The sequence below is a fragment of the Alexandromys fortis genome, unplaced genomic scaffold (assembly GCF_014885135.2).
Source record: "Alexandromys fortis isolate MF-2015 unplaced genomic scaffold, M_Fortis_MF-2015_v1.1 scaffold_41, whole genome shotgun sequence".
NCBI classification, from domain to species: Eukaryota; Metazoa; Chordata; class Mammalia; order Rodentia; family Cricetidae; genus Alexandromys; species Alexandromys fortis.
Genome location: NW_026067923.1, coordinates 4,739,845 through 4,755,323, shown reverse-complemented (window position 1 = coordinate 4,755,323; position 15,479 = coordinate 4,739,845). Strand labels below are relative to the sequence as shown.

The 15,479-nt window shown below is 34.5% G+C and overlaps 1 protein-coding gene across 6 annotated transcripts in view; it reads right to left on the bottom strand.

Annotated features, from left to right (window-relative positions):
* Positions 1–1,465: 1,465 nt before the first annotated feature.
* Naaladl2 (N-acetylated alpha-linked acidic dipeptidase like 2) overlaps positions 1,466–15,479 on the bottom strand; it is a 1,236,187-nt gene continuing 1,222,173 nt past the window's right edge. For all 6 annotated transcript variants that reach the window (XM_050142050.1, XM_050142054.1, XM_050142052.1 and 3 more), the window contains one exon: positions 1,466–11,996. In XM_050142050.1, coding sequence (XP_049998007.1) covers positions 11,798–11,996 — 199 coding nt within the window. In that variant the 3' untranslated portion in view covers positions 1,466–11,797. The remainder of the gene's footprint in view (positions 11,997–15,479) is intronic.

Here is a 15,479-nt window from a genome sequence, read left to right as displayed (position 1 = left end):
ATTATTTTAAATACAGCTTGGCTCATTATATCTAGCCTTTTCACGGCTAACTCTCGCACCTGGACTAACCCATTTCTAATAATCTGTGTAGCCCATGAGGTGGCTTACCAGAGAAGATCTTAACCTGTGTCTGTCTGGAGTGGGAGAATCATGGCGACTCCCTGAATCAGCTTTTTTATCCCAGCATTCTATTCTGTTTACTCCACCCACCTAAGGGTTGGCCTATCAAATGGGCCTAGGCAGTTTCTTTATTAATAAGAAATCACTCCCACATCAAGACACGTCTGCTCCTGGCAGCACCATCTACTTTAAAAGGAAGATGGGCATCGAAGAGGCTCCTTATGGAGTTTGATCACCATTTGAGCAAGAAACTGCTCTTGCCTGGACTGTAGCATAAACTGAACACAGAGAACCCACAGAGAGAGGACTGCTGAACTTGCCTAAATGAGATGATCTTTCAGGGTTCCTGCTTCATGAAAGAGTCTGTAAGACATTCTGCAGGACACAGCAGATAGTAACCGACAGTCTTTGAAATTTCCTGCTTCATGGAAAAGTCTGCTGGATACTATTGGCCTGAAGGCTGAAGATGGATGCCCCAATGGTATAAAAGAACTTTGGGTGACTGTCCAGACAACGAGATGTCTCTGTCATTTGTAGAGTTTCAGAAGTTGCTTACTTCTTGTTTACTTAGGTAATATTATAACCTTCTGGAGTCTTTGATAGAGTTGAAGAATGGTTAGTTATAGTTATAGTTTTCCTTTGTTATTATAAAAGATGAAATAGATCTAAATATTGTAACTGTAATTATTGCTTGATAACTGTTTTGCTATATGTAATTTTACTATGTTGAAGTTAAAGCCTTTTTTTGTTTAAACAAAATAGGGGAAATGATGGAGGATGGACATCTGTCTATGTGTTTCTTTCATTGATTAATAAAAAACTGCCTTGACCCTTTTCTAGGACAGAAAATTAGGTAGGCAGAGTAAACAGAAGAGAATATTGTGAGGAAGAAGACAATGAGGCAGACACCATGATTCTTCAACCCGAGATGGATATAGGCTAGAATCTTCCCAGTAAGCCACCACTTTATGGTACTACACACATTAATAGAAATGGGATGATCAAGATGTGAGAGCTAGCCAATAAGAGGCTAAAACTAATGGACCAGGCAGTGTTTAAAAGAATACTGTGACTGTTGTTGTTACTTTGGGTGTAAAACTAACCATGTAGGAGTCGAGTGGGACGAAAAGCAGGCCTGCTTACCTCATCATTACAAAATATCATCAGTAAACAAAGATACTTTGGCTTCTTTCTTTACTATTTGTACCCACTCTATCTCAATATTAAATAAATAATTTAAATAGGATCATAACATTCAATATCATAGTTGGAGTAATTTAAAACTGAAAAAAGTCCAGAACCTGAACAATTCAGTAGAGAATTCAAAGATGATATAACATCAATATTTGTTAGATTATTCAGTTTATTAGAAAGTAAAGTAACATTTCCAAATTGTTACTACAAAACTAATATCAACAGGATATCAAGACTAGACAAATGTCCAAAGAAAAATAAAAATATAGGTCAATCAGTATCATTGATGAACATAGAAACACAATTTCTTATTAAAATACTTGCAAACAGAATTCAAGAACACATTAATGTGATTGTATATCATGATTAAGTAATTTAGCTTGCTCCTAGAGATGCAGGAATGATTCAGTTGTATGTAGTCAATAACTGCAATCTAGCACAAAAAAAATAAAGAACAAAAATTATATGATTGTGACATTAAGTGCACAATAGGCCATTAATAAAAATCCAACATCCCTTTATGTTTTGTTTTGGAGAATATAATCACACATCATATTATATTATCATATTATACAATATCTGTATGTTTTCAAGTTATGAATAATTAATTTATCTAACTCTCCATTTTGCCCTCTATTGCATGGAATTCAATAATAAAATTACGGAATTAGCCATGACAATGTTTTTACTTCAATAAAACTTCCCTCAAGATTAATGGGCTTTAAAAATAGCATTAGTGGAGCCAGGTGTGGTGGCGTACACCTTTAGTCCTAACACTTGGGAGGCAGAGGCAGGTGGATCTCTATGAGTTTGAGGCCAGCCTGGTCTACAAGAGCTGATCCAGGAAAAAGATATACAGAAAAACTGTCTCAAAAAGCCAAAAGTTAAAAGTAAAAATAAAAGAAATAGAGGTTTAAATAAAGCCACATAAAGATGGAAAATACAAAAAAAAAAAAAATCTTGATACTGTATGCTATTATGCTCTCTTTAAATTGTTTGAATGCTAAGGAAGGAGCAACAGCTCCTAAAAGATATTTGTTTATAAATGTTGCTGAACTTATCCAAGATAGATATTTTAAAAATACCGTGACTTTAAAATTTGGATCTAAGGACATGATGCTTTGGAAAGGAGTTTCTTCTTTTGTTTTCACAGAGGATGAAACCCTGTGGATTTCTTCTATCCCAATATAGTATGACAGACCACACCCTCCTGAAAGGTTGCTGTAAACACCCTCAAAAATTACTTCACTTAACTGTCGACTGAGATAAACCTGGCACACAGGTTACACCATGAAAGATCTGATTAACAGTGCCCCCATTCAGCACAAAGCAGTTTGGAGAGAAAAAACTGTGCCCATATTCCCAAATATTGTTTATAAATGTTCTTTTACATTTAAAGGGGGAGATGATATAGATATGAATAATTTGCATTGGTATAGATTTTGCTTTATATAAATTTAAGGTCAATCTTGTTATATGTATATGTTTTTCTGACCTTGACTAAGGTATTGTGATTTTGTAGTTCATGTAAAAATGTAATGTATATAGGTTGTTAATGGATAATCATTAATAATTGTCAAGCTTGTAATCATGTTAGATTTTCTAGATGTTCATAGATATATTTTAGATAGACATTCTTCATATCTTTCAAAGAGTACAGAATATGGCATTTAATATTTTAATAACTTAGGGTTTTTCATAACAATGAGACACGTCTGCTCCTGGCAGCACCAATTTACTTCAAGAGGAAGATGGTCATCGAAGAGGCTCTTTATAGAGTTTGATAGCCATTGGGCAAGAAACTGCTCTTGCCTGGACTGTTGCATAAACTGGACACAGAGAACCCTCAAAGAGAGAACTGCTAAAATTGCCTAAAGGTGAGATTATATTTCGGGGTTCCTGATTCATGAAAGTGTCTGCGAAACATTCTGCAGGATACAGCAGATAGTGACTGAACTGCCTTTAAAATTTCCTGTTTCATGGAAATGTCTGCTGGATACTATGGGCCTGAAGGCCAAAGATGGATGACCCAGCAGTACAAAAGAACTTTGGGTGACTGTCCAGGCAGCGAGATGTCTCTGTCACTTCTAGAGTTTTGGAAGTTTCTTACTTCTTGTTTACTTAGGTAATATTATATCCTTCTGGAGTCTTTGATGGAGTTGAAGAATGGTTAGTTATAGTTTTCCTTTGTTATTATAAAATATAAAATAGATATAAATATTGTAACTGTAATTCTTACTTGATAACTGTTTTGTTATATGTAATTTTGCTATGTTAAAGTTAAAGCCTTCTTTTTTTGTTTAAACAGAAAAAGGGAAATGATGTGGGAGTGTCATATATCAATCTGTTGATTTCATTGGTTAATTAATAAAGAAACTGCTTGGCCCGATGGATTAGAACATAGGTGGGTGGAGTAAACAGAACAGAATGCTGGGAAGAAGGGAAGTGAGCCAGACGCCATGCCTCTCCTCTCTGGGGCAGACGCGATGAAGCTCCAGCCCAAGATGTATGTAGGCTAGAATCTTCCTGGTAAGCTACTACCTCGTGGTGCTACACATATTATTAGAAATGGGTTAGTCAAGATGTGAGAGTTAGCCAAAAAGTGGCTAGATATAATGGGCCAAGCAGTGTTAAAAATAATACAATTTGTGTGTTGTTATTTCGGGGCATAAACTGGCCAGGCAGCCAGGAGCTGGGTGGCAGGAACGCAGCCTACAGCTCCTTCTACAAATAGCATCTATTGTATTAGTCTCTAAAGATTAAAAGGCACAATTAATAACATCCTATGTAAGCATAGAGTTACACATTGGTAAGATCATAGAGAACAACTACCACCACACAGTAGAACACTGGGTAAAGAACATTTTTTTCTAAAGATCCACATGGTAGGTCAGGGAGGCCACCATGTGACCTTCCATCTACATTTGCTCTGTTCAGTTTTCAGTAATCTACTCTACCATGACTGACTCTAAAACTCTTATTAATGTGAAACTAAATTGTTACATGATTTTTGGACTGAAGAGCTAGAAGGCACACTGTGTGGGATACTTTTAAAACACTTGGGCTAGAAGAGGCCCTTAGTTCATGTTTACTGAATAAATTAATAAATGGATGAAACTTGCTAGAGGATGCAAAAAGATATCATTTTCTAGGTGATGAATAACTTTCAGCATTTCACAAATTTTTTTTTATGGGAACAAAACAAATCTCTGTTCAAATGGGTAAAGTTGTGGTTATGCAATGTTAGAATACATCACACAATGGAAACCTGAAATGGTGTGATATGAAAACAGAATGTTCAAACAAAGAGTCCAAAGCAAAGAATGATAAAACTCTAAGCAGGCTTTCCTAAATAAGGGGTAATGGAATACCAATTTTGATGTGGAAATCATTATGAAAAGATATCTCATCAATAATATATTTAAAATACTGCATATTTGTAACAAAAGCACACAGATTCATTTTCATTTGCAATTTATATATTTAAATTGATGCTTTAAAAATGATACTTTATATATTTATATCCATTGCATTTATGAATCAGAACATGCTATTTTAAAGATACTTTTATTTAATAGTACTAAGTTTTTCGTTATGAGCAAATATTTAAGCCAGTGAAATATAAAATGCTTACTCATTCTTCATATATTTGGAAAGTCAATGCATTCTTATCACTCTAATCACATCAAAAGCTGCATATTGAATCATTTGAAGTAACACAAAGTGGTTATATACTGAATTGAGATCACACTTCAGAACATGCAAAAATCATTCAGTTTTGTATGGACATTCACAAAGAGAAAGTAGATATTCGACCATATGTAGTAATTGGACAATATAGACATACACCTATAAACTAATGTCATTAAAATACACCCATAAACTAATGTCATTAAAAATAAAGGAGACTTTAGCAATCTCTATGCAATGAAGTTTAACATACACAGAAGATAATAAGATTATCTTGAACAAAAGCTAACAATAATACTTAATGGCATACTCAGAGAGGTGATTGTTTTAAATTAAATTACATTTATTTGGTAAAATTAGCCTTTGCATTTTGTCCCATGAAACTATAATTTTTTATCTGCTTATTTTCATTTGCAATTCTACGATTGTATTTTTTGATACTATAGCACTTCAAAAATATATAAAATTTATAAAAAAAAATTGTCCATTTAAAGGTTGTTTCTTTAGAAACAGAACTAAAAAAAAAGCTAAAAAATACTAAACACTTATATATATGAACATTGGAAGCCCACATAAATATTATCAAAATGCCATGCAATTTTCTGGGTGTCTATAAAAACAAATTAGAATGTTAGAATGCCCTCGGAAGCTTTTCTAATCTAGACATAATTCTTTTTCAAATACCAAGTTAAAATGTGTGGGATATATTTGCCACTAAACCCTTCTGTTAGCATTGTACACACTCAATCACCTAATAGAGTCTGACTTAGCTACTAAATGGAATTATTTATAACATCCTTGGAATATACTTATATGAGCCACACTTAACCATCTGGGTATTTTCCTTTTTGTGGACAAGCTGCAATGGTATAGTGAAATATTTTGTTTGTTTATATATTTGTCTTTCTCTATACAAAGAAAGAAAATAATCTTTATAAATTAGTCATGTTTTGTTCTAAATTTCAGAGTAAGGTCCATTCATAGCATATAGAACCAAATAATATCATTATTATTAATTTTCATAAAATTATACTGTAGGTACAGAAAATACATTCTTAAATGGCTAAGAAATCTCAAAGGTGAAACTCAGGCATTATCCCATGCATGGACCCATATGAAATACAATTCCTTGAAGGAACTATAAACTTATAATTATTGAAGAGCATAGGTAATTAAAATTGTACATTTTGATTGAAAAATATTTGTAGTTCATTAACAAAGGGACTCTGGCTCAATTTCTTCAGTAAAGTTCTATACAGATGCCAAGTCTGCACTTTAATTAGAACAAAAGACCACAATCAACATTAATGCAGCATAATCATTCATAATAATAATTGCATATTAATCTTTTGAGTTTGCAATGATATATGGCATAAGGCAGACACCTGTGTGGCCTTTTTCTGACTGACGTGGTACACCTGAGGAAATAAAATCTGTCTTCTGCTGAGAAAAGCTACTTCTGGGCTTATTGGCTTAACCTATCAACAAAGAAAGAGTGAATACTGTTAGGTTTTTTGTGTAGTCATTAACGATTTCCCTGGGCTTAGGCTGTCAATAGGTGGCTTGTACTTTAATTTTTGACTGACTCCTAGATATGAGAAAGGAGAACAACCATGTGTTTCTTTGGCTTTGCAGAGTGGATATTGGCTAAAAAAGCTCAGTTTCACCATTTTGTTTATTGCAAGCTTTGTAACTATTTGTCCAAAAATAAAATATGACCAGAAATACTACAACAGCAGGTTCTAAATATGCCTTAGTTTATTCCTTTGCTCTTAAAATCCTGATCCAGTTTGAAGATGAAATTATAAATGCCTTTAAGAAACAAGTCACCTCACAGTAAGCTGCACTTCAGGATTCTTAAAAACCTCTCTATGTTAAAGGCACTGTTATTTTACATATTTGAAGGGTAATGGAATGGTATTATCTAATGTAAACTATTGGTAGTTAGCAGAAAGACTTGTGTTAAGTAGATTAATCCTAAAACCACTCTTCCAGCAAGGCAATGTCTAATATAATTTCTAGAGTTTATCTAGAATGAAAACACAGTGTATTTCTGAGTTAACATGGTGATGACCAGCAACATTCTACAATATAGTTTGAAATTCTTCAAACTTATGTCACTTCACATTCAAAGTTCAATAAAGCAAATCCAGTCAACTGTATGGTAGTCACACTTAATAGAGTATTTGAACTCTGCAATGCTCTTTCAGATTTCAGAACAGCAAACTCTAATGAGCAGTTTTTAAGATTGCCATTTAAACTCAAGGAATTGATCTGAATTTGCTTGTGTAGTGAGGCAAATATTATGTGCTTGTTTTCTTATTCCTAGGCTGAATTCTCAGTCCTGTATGCAAACAGGTTGAAGAGTAATTTGTTTAAATATGTGAGACTTTTCCCTTCTACTCAGCCCATGTATTGGCAGTTTAAAATAATTCCTTTCTCTTAAGCAAATGTGCATATCAGTAACATACTAAACCAATAATATGACAAAATATAATCCACAGAGAAAGCTTAATTCTTGCAGGAATTAATTACATATAGTATGAAGTGTCTCAGAAGAACATTATTGGCTAAGTCTAACAATTTATTCTGAAAATACTCATTTTTTTTTAAACTGAGTCAGGATGCTGACTCACCACTAATAAGAGAGTAACATATCTTATTTGTGTGACACTTATCTTTATAGCCAACAAAACTTCTCCATGCTATGTAGTTATTTAAGAAGTTTGTTGGAGTTTTAAGGTCTGATATATAGCTACAGACATATATGAAAGTACTTGTTTTTGTTGTTGTTTTATTTTTTTTCCCTTGGTGAATTGTATAGACATTTGGAGGAGGTATTATGAGAGTAGTGCGTTCTGGTTTAAAATTATAACTTGAAGCCTAGTTTTCCTGGTATGATATAATTATGTCCTTAGATTTCATGGTTTCTCAACTTACACAGGCACAGCATTGTTGGGCTACAGTCATTGGGGATTATGTATGCTGCTTTTAGATCTTTTACAATCATGGTGAAGTGGATTTTACCAAGGCTACTGGTGAACTACCTGAGGCTGGTCTTTTGTGGGAAGCTCACATCAAAATGTTAGATCACATTATGTTTTTAAATCAAAAAAGCTGAATTTTCTGTTTTGCCTGGTCTAAAGCATGCACGTTGACATTACAGGGTCTCTCTGAGGAGAAAAAGACAGCACAACACTTTTATTAACCTCAGAATTCTGAACATGTCTCATTAAACTTGTTTCTTTCTTCTTAAATGAATTGCTATATATAGTCAGGAAGAAAAATAAAACAAAAGTAAATCACTTATAAACCAGTTCCTGCCATAGGTGTCATAGATGTTGGCTACATCTGACTTCTCTTTTTGCTGATAAAATAGGTCATCCTTTGTATTATTACATTTTGGGGGGTATTTTGTTCATGCATGAATATGTACACAATGCTCCTGCAGGTCAGGAGGGGGCACTGAATCCCTAGATGCTAGAATTTACAGGCATTTATGACCTGCCTAAAGTAGGAGCTGGAAACTGAATTCAGGTCCTCACAATTGAGTTTCAAGTGTTCCTGCTGCCAAATCGACTCTGAAGCTGCTTACTGGGGTTTTAATGATGGCATTTTCAAAATCTTTGGAATCCTTCATCAATGTGATTTTTTTTTATATTTTCATACGCTTTTAAGATATTTTACCAGGATATAGGATGGATACAGTTTAGAAATTATTAAAATAGATAATTTTGAGTCTGAGAATAGATATCCTGAAAACTCTTCCCCTAATTTCACATTTCAAAAAATACTAATTTAGACTGTTGATGTTCCCAGCTAAGAGGTCTCTGTAATAACATTTCACTCAGCCTCTTCCTGACTTCCGGTGTCACTTCTGAGACTTCATATGATGGGGCCAGATTGACTGGGAATACTTTGTCAAGTATGATCAAAATGTGAGCTTGCCTAGCATTAAAATCATGTTCCTGGCCCACAGCAGCATCTGACATGGTGTCTAGTTACAAAGAATTCACTGAATAGGCCATCTATAACTCTTCTGGGAGACAAGAAGTGCACACTAGACAAGAAGATGAAAATCTAAGTAGCTTTAGCCCCTCTCTGAATGGATGCTGACATGTGTGCTTCTTCATCATCGGTCTCAGGTACTACATCTGATAGGGATAGTGGTGCTTTTACGATTGAGGCAGAATGTTCAACCTTAGTCTTGACTGTCACTTAGGCTCTCTTTTGTCTCTAGTACTGCGACAATATCCCTGGATTTCCTGCTTGGGCAGTTTCACAGCACATATTCTCCACATTTTCCTGGCAAATGGAACATATATGATTTGTTATTTCCTGGGACCAATTATATATGAAGTACTTTGAGAAGTACTTGATACTTAGAAGTCTCAATATCCATTAGAAAATACTACTGGTTCACATCCCACTCATCACTACCTTTTTGGTACTTTTTTCTCTTGGCAGTTCAGGAAAAAGTTAACATGCTATGCATCTGAAAGAGTCTTGAGGTAAGCATGTCACAGCTGTAATACTATGTCACAAGGGTCAGGGCTCCCTTAAAACCAAAATGTGGAACAGAATCTTTAGAATTCATTGACAACTATTTTAAATGTAATTTTATCTTTTCATTTGATCTTTTAAATGATCTAATAAAATAGGTTAGCAATGTGTTAACTGTGGTTTTCAAGGAACTAATACAATAAATTTATCAGGAAGTAATACAGGACTTACATGTGATTAGTTATTTCTATGTACAAAGTCTTTAAATAAATATCTAGAAAACAGTGATTTTCTGTTCTTCATACTTTTTTAATTATTGTGCTAAAACAATTTAGGGTTTGATCTAAGATTATAATCTATGAAATCAAAAGTATTTTGTCATTCTTTGTTTTAAATTCAACTTTATACAAATAAGTACATTACCATGATTCAGTGTTGAACACCCTTGACATAGGATTGATTCTCTGGCAGTCTAATCATTCTGTCACCCCTTTTCTGCTCATCTCTGCAGACTATGGAAAAGAAATAGGGCCAGGAAAGCAGTACCTAGACCCTTGTGATGCCTTCCTATACACATTCAGCAGTGTGGCAAACATTCTCAAACAAGTATGTTCAACATAATAACATTAGGTAAGTACATTAAATATGCTAAAAGGAAGTTTATTTTTTCATATAAAAATTTTCATACATAGGCACTTCAGATGAATATGTGTTTTTGTCTAAATTATCTAGCATATTATCCCAGTTATATGCTCTGAGCATACAATCATTACTAATGGTGGAAAGAGCTGCCCCTTATAAATTATTTAGTCAATGATGGTTAATTCTTTTCTCTCAACTCCAGCTTTCTTTTAAACTAACCTTACTTTATCCAAAAGAAGTAAAGTCCTAGACAAACAAAGATAGTCACAACATTTTCCTGGCCATGTGTAATGCCAATTGTTTCAGGATTTAAATGTGTAGAGAATGTCATAAGAAATATTTTCATAGTCTACTCTCAAAGGAAAACTACATTACTCAGTATGAGAAGAATATTTTAAAACAAATGTGTTGACAAGGTAGGGTAAAAGCTTTGCTTTTCCATCACCAGGAAGAATGTTTTTCTTTGAAGGGATATGGACTGTGGAGCTTCTGACTAACAATGCCCAAATACAAAATCCATCTCTTACATGAGAGACAAAGGCTCTAAAGCACTTAAATTTTTGATACCATGGTGGCATGCCTATTTGCTGTTTTTATCTTAGCCACTATGAAGGAAAATAAAGGGAGAAATGATAAATTTTCTTCTTCTATTTAGAATATTTGTTGACAAAAAGACATCTCTTTCATAGTAGGGCTTTTTTGGGGGGCCAGTAATTTACTACTGGCAAAAATAATGTATTTGATGATATTTTGAATTTTCAAAGAAAAACTGTGAGATTTTCCCAATATTGTTAGACAGTATTCTGTTAAAATGATTTTATAGCAAGGGATTGTGGGAAAGATGTAAGGAGGGACAGCCATGTGAGATGCCCTCCTGTAACCGATTCCCTGCTTCCGTCATTCCATCAGAAACCACAGAAGGGAACGGAAGGAATGTGCTGTCCCTTGTCACATAGCATCAATTGAGGCAATTTAAGATTTTCAAAACGTGTAGCCTTAGGAAGAATTTGCATTTAAATTGCTCTCTCCAGTTTCTTGAGAGTTTCCCCAAGGAATGTTTATGGCTCTTTTTTCATTAGTACTTAACAAAATTCAACTTCATAACCAGTGCATTACTACATCTAGTTGTGTCAAGAAAAGGAACTTCATTTTATAAAATAGAAACATTCAAAGTGGTTCTGAACATCAATCCCTCATTCAAAATGCATTATTTCTTCATATTGAACAGTTACTTGAACATTTGTCTGAAAATTTATCAGGTCTCCATGTCTAACATAGAAACTCAGTCACTGGAGATTTTATTAGAGAGAATTCTGGCATTCCTCCACATTCTGTCCACAGCAATGGTAATGCCAAGAATATCTTAACCCCCTCACGAGCTTTTTATTTACAAAAATACAGCATATTTCTCTGTAATAGATAAATCTCGGGTATTATTTCAATAATTGCTGTTATATACTAAGATGGGAATATAAAAATATTTAAAATGTGCAAAATGTTCTTTCTTATGTACATTTAAAAATATGCCACATAATAGCTTTAAAATTGGGGTAGTTTTTGATCACACACACACACACACAAATACCTGGTCAGTTTAGAGATTTTGTTTTTATACTTGTAACAAACTTTTAAAATGCTGTGTATTTTCTCAGTTCTTGTCAACCAAGACATTCTCAAACACATTCAATCCTGCTTTGAGGAAAACTTGAGCTGAATGGATGCTATTCAGCACATTGGACAGGGCCTCTTGAATGGTCTCATTTGAGGCCAGCGAACTGCACTGCTCCCAAGCCTCCTTGATGATGGAAAACTGGCTTGTCTTCCCATCAAGATGGTACAGGATGTTTCTAAAAGAAAGATGGAATACGTAAATGTTTTATGCACAATTATATTTCCATATCAAAACCTTGTCAGGAATAATGTCTACAAAATAACAAAGAAATTTTTAAAAATGCAGCATTGCTATTTTTCAACCTATAATGATTGAATGCACAGAGATAAAGTTCATTTGTAGAATCAAAAGTAATCAGGCAGTGTATGCTTCCTGATTGAAGCACACAATGCTATCTCATATCATAAAGAGGTTTTCCAAAATTTTAAGCGAGACATTTGCAAACCTTCTAGAGCTAATTACCAGAAAATGCATGCGGCAGAGCTATTAAATGATACCACATTGTATCTTAGCACATTATTGGCTATGGACAAAATGAGTCAGTGCATTATACAACAAAAAGCCTTAACCTACAGCAGAGACTTTCTGGATCTTAGCCTAACAACACATTGGGCTAGACAATCTTTTGCTGCAGTAGCTGCCCCATGTACCATTGGCATCTGGAACTAGATATTTGTAGCTTCCTTCTGGTAATGGTTACTTTCTTGAGTTTACTTGCCACAATGTAAAACCACCTGGTAAGAGAGTTGTAATAAGGACTTATCTGTTTCATGCTACTCTTTGGCCATGTCTATGGGAGGATTGCTTTCATTATGTATTCTGATATGCGAATGCCCAGTCTTCTGTGGGACTCAGCATATTCTGATCTAGGTGCTTCAAGTTATTGTCTTCTTGATGATTCAGTGCCGGATATTAATCTATAATTCTAACATGAATGTTTTCTTCCCAGTGTTACTTTTTGTGAGGGGATTTTATTATAGCAACAGAACTGAAACTAGGACTCCTTTATTTTTAAGAAAAAAAATATCTGAGGAGAATAGGGAGAACTTGGGGGAATGGGATGGTTGGGATAATGGAAGGATGGATATGGGAGCAGAGAAGTATATATCTTAATTAAGGGAGCCATTCTAGGGTTGGCAAGAGCCTTGACTCTAGAGGGGTTCCCAGGGGTTCTATTGCTTGGTCATATTCTCCAAGGATTTATTAGAATGTTGCTGCTTTATACTTTTTGTTGATGAATTTTGCTACTCTGTTAGGGCTGATTTTTCTTGGTGAGAATTTTGCTACTCTGTGTCTTAGTTAGAATTTCCATAGTTGTGATAAAATGCCACAACCAAAAGCAACTTTGGCAATAAAGGATTTATTTCATTTAAACTTCTATATTCTGGTCCATCATTGAAGGAAGTCAGGTCAGTAACCTGAAGGTAGAAACTGAAGCAGAGGCCCTGAAAGAATGCTGCTTTCTAAAGTAATAGCCATGATTTGTTCAGCCTGGATTCTAACAGCATCCAAAGGCACTAGCACAGGGGTGGCACACCCACAGTTAGCTGGACCTTTCCATATCAACCAGCCAAGAAAATGTACAATAGACAGGATTGAACACAGGCCTGTCCTATGGAGGCACTTTCCTGATTAATATTCTCTGTTCCTAGAGATGAGCTTGAATCAGATGGAATAATTAGGAGGTTTTCAGTCTTGGTGGCTTGACTTGTCTAAATGCTTATTAGTCTTGGAGCAAAGGATGCTACTGTCAGTCAATTCCTTTTAAACTTTAAGAGACTAACTTTGCATACTTATAGAGTCAGTTCAGTGGATTATGAGTACACAAAGTCCTTGCATTAATCTTATTTCTGTTGTCAAACAGATTATTTGACAACTCTGTCCTCAGGATTTGAGGACTCTATACTGGTTTCTAAAGTGGCCAGAGTAATTTATATTACCCAAAGCTGCAAAGAAACCTTCTTTTTCTCCTGATATTCTCAGTATCTGTTGTTTACTTTATTTTTAAATTAACTGACAAAGTGAAAAAAGATTTCCATATGTGAAATATATATTTTTGTTTTGGGATGATTTCTTCCTCCCAAGCACTCATCCCCTTCTTTACTGCCTTTTTTGTGCCCTGGGTTTCTCCATTCTACTCTATGGTCCTCCTTCTTACTTCCTTTGAAGCCCCACCTTCTTTTCCAGTACCATGAATGCATGTCTTGTCTTTACTGATATTTAGTCCCACCTAGTTATGGTGTTATTTTTTTTTTTTTAAACAATGGCTATTTAAAGTAAAATGACACAGAAACTCACGATTTAATTTGTGCTTATATTCACTGAATATTTAACAAAATATCTGCTGGCCATCTCTATTTCATCTTTTAAGAACTATCTGTGCACATCATTGACTCATTTGTTCATGATGTATGCCTATATATTTTGCAATTCATGATATATTGTAGATATTAATCCTTTAACTGAAGTATTTCTCCAATTCTATGAGCAGTAGACAGATAATTTTGTTATGTAAAGACTATTAATTTAATGTAATTTCATTAGAAAATTCTCAGAGTTCTTTTCTTGCTGTTGTAGTTTAATTCAATAATGTGTAACCTCTAATATTAACCAAAACATTTCTCAATTCTGACCCTCTTGCTTGATCAACTGTACTATCTGTGTTTTTTTAGTTTGTGTTTCTCTGCTGGTGAAGTATTTTGAATATTTTTCCATTTGTACTTCATCCTTTGAAAACTATCTTTCTTTCATTAAATATGATTATTTAATTTCTTGGTCTTCATTATATGTGTGTGTAGGCCATGAAAGTAGACACACAGAACTTCGAGAACAAGTGGGATTAATGGGAAAGAAGAAGATAGGAGGATGAAGCAGTTAATATGCATAATACTAGAATGAAATATCTTTATGAGTTACATCACTATTTACAACCCAAGTTCAACAGTTAAAAAGAGAAGAGAAAAATGATTTGAATGGAAAACAACCCCAAATTCAAAACCTTCAGTTATTATGTCTTTTTTTAAACAAACTTGGCATACATAATATTAGTTAATTAGAACAGTACAATTGAATTCAAGACTAAATTTTTACATGTGCCAACTATTTCCTAGATAGGACTTAGATGAACGCTGCAGAGTGGCAAATGTACTGTGAGACATGTTCTGGCAAGAGCTCACCTAGAGGCCAGGGTCTCTGCAGCTCCCCTAAGAGGAGCAGCACAAACTACCTTTGCCACTGGTACAATGCCCACACTGGCTACGGATTTTTGCTACAGATGAAAATCATGTCATGTAGTCATGTTCAGGAAATATGATTGTGAGTCTTAATTCAGCCCCAAGACACATCAGTTCCCTTAGTGTAAGATGAAGTGGATATATCTCTAGTAGTAGTAAACGCTCTACATGGAAATTTATCTTTTATTCCCATAGTATTTTATAAACTTAAGGTAATTAAAATAAAACATTCGTGGGGTGGTGGTGAATGCCTTTGAGTCCAGCACTCAGGAAGACTCTCAGGCTGTGTGAGTTCGAGCCAATCTGGTCTATAGAGTGAGCTGCAGGACAACCACCAAATTCCATTCCTTGGTCCCAAAGTCTTATAGTCATATGATAATGCGAAAATGCATTAAACACAACTTCAAAAGTTCCCATAGTCTATA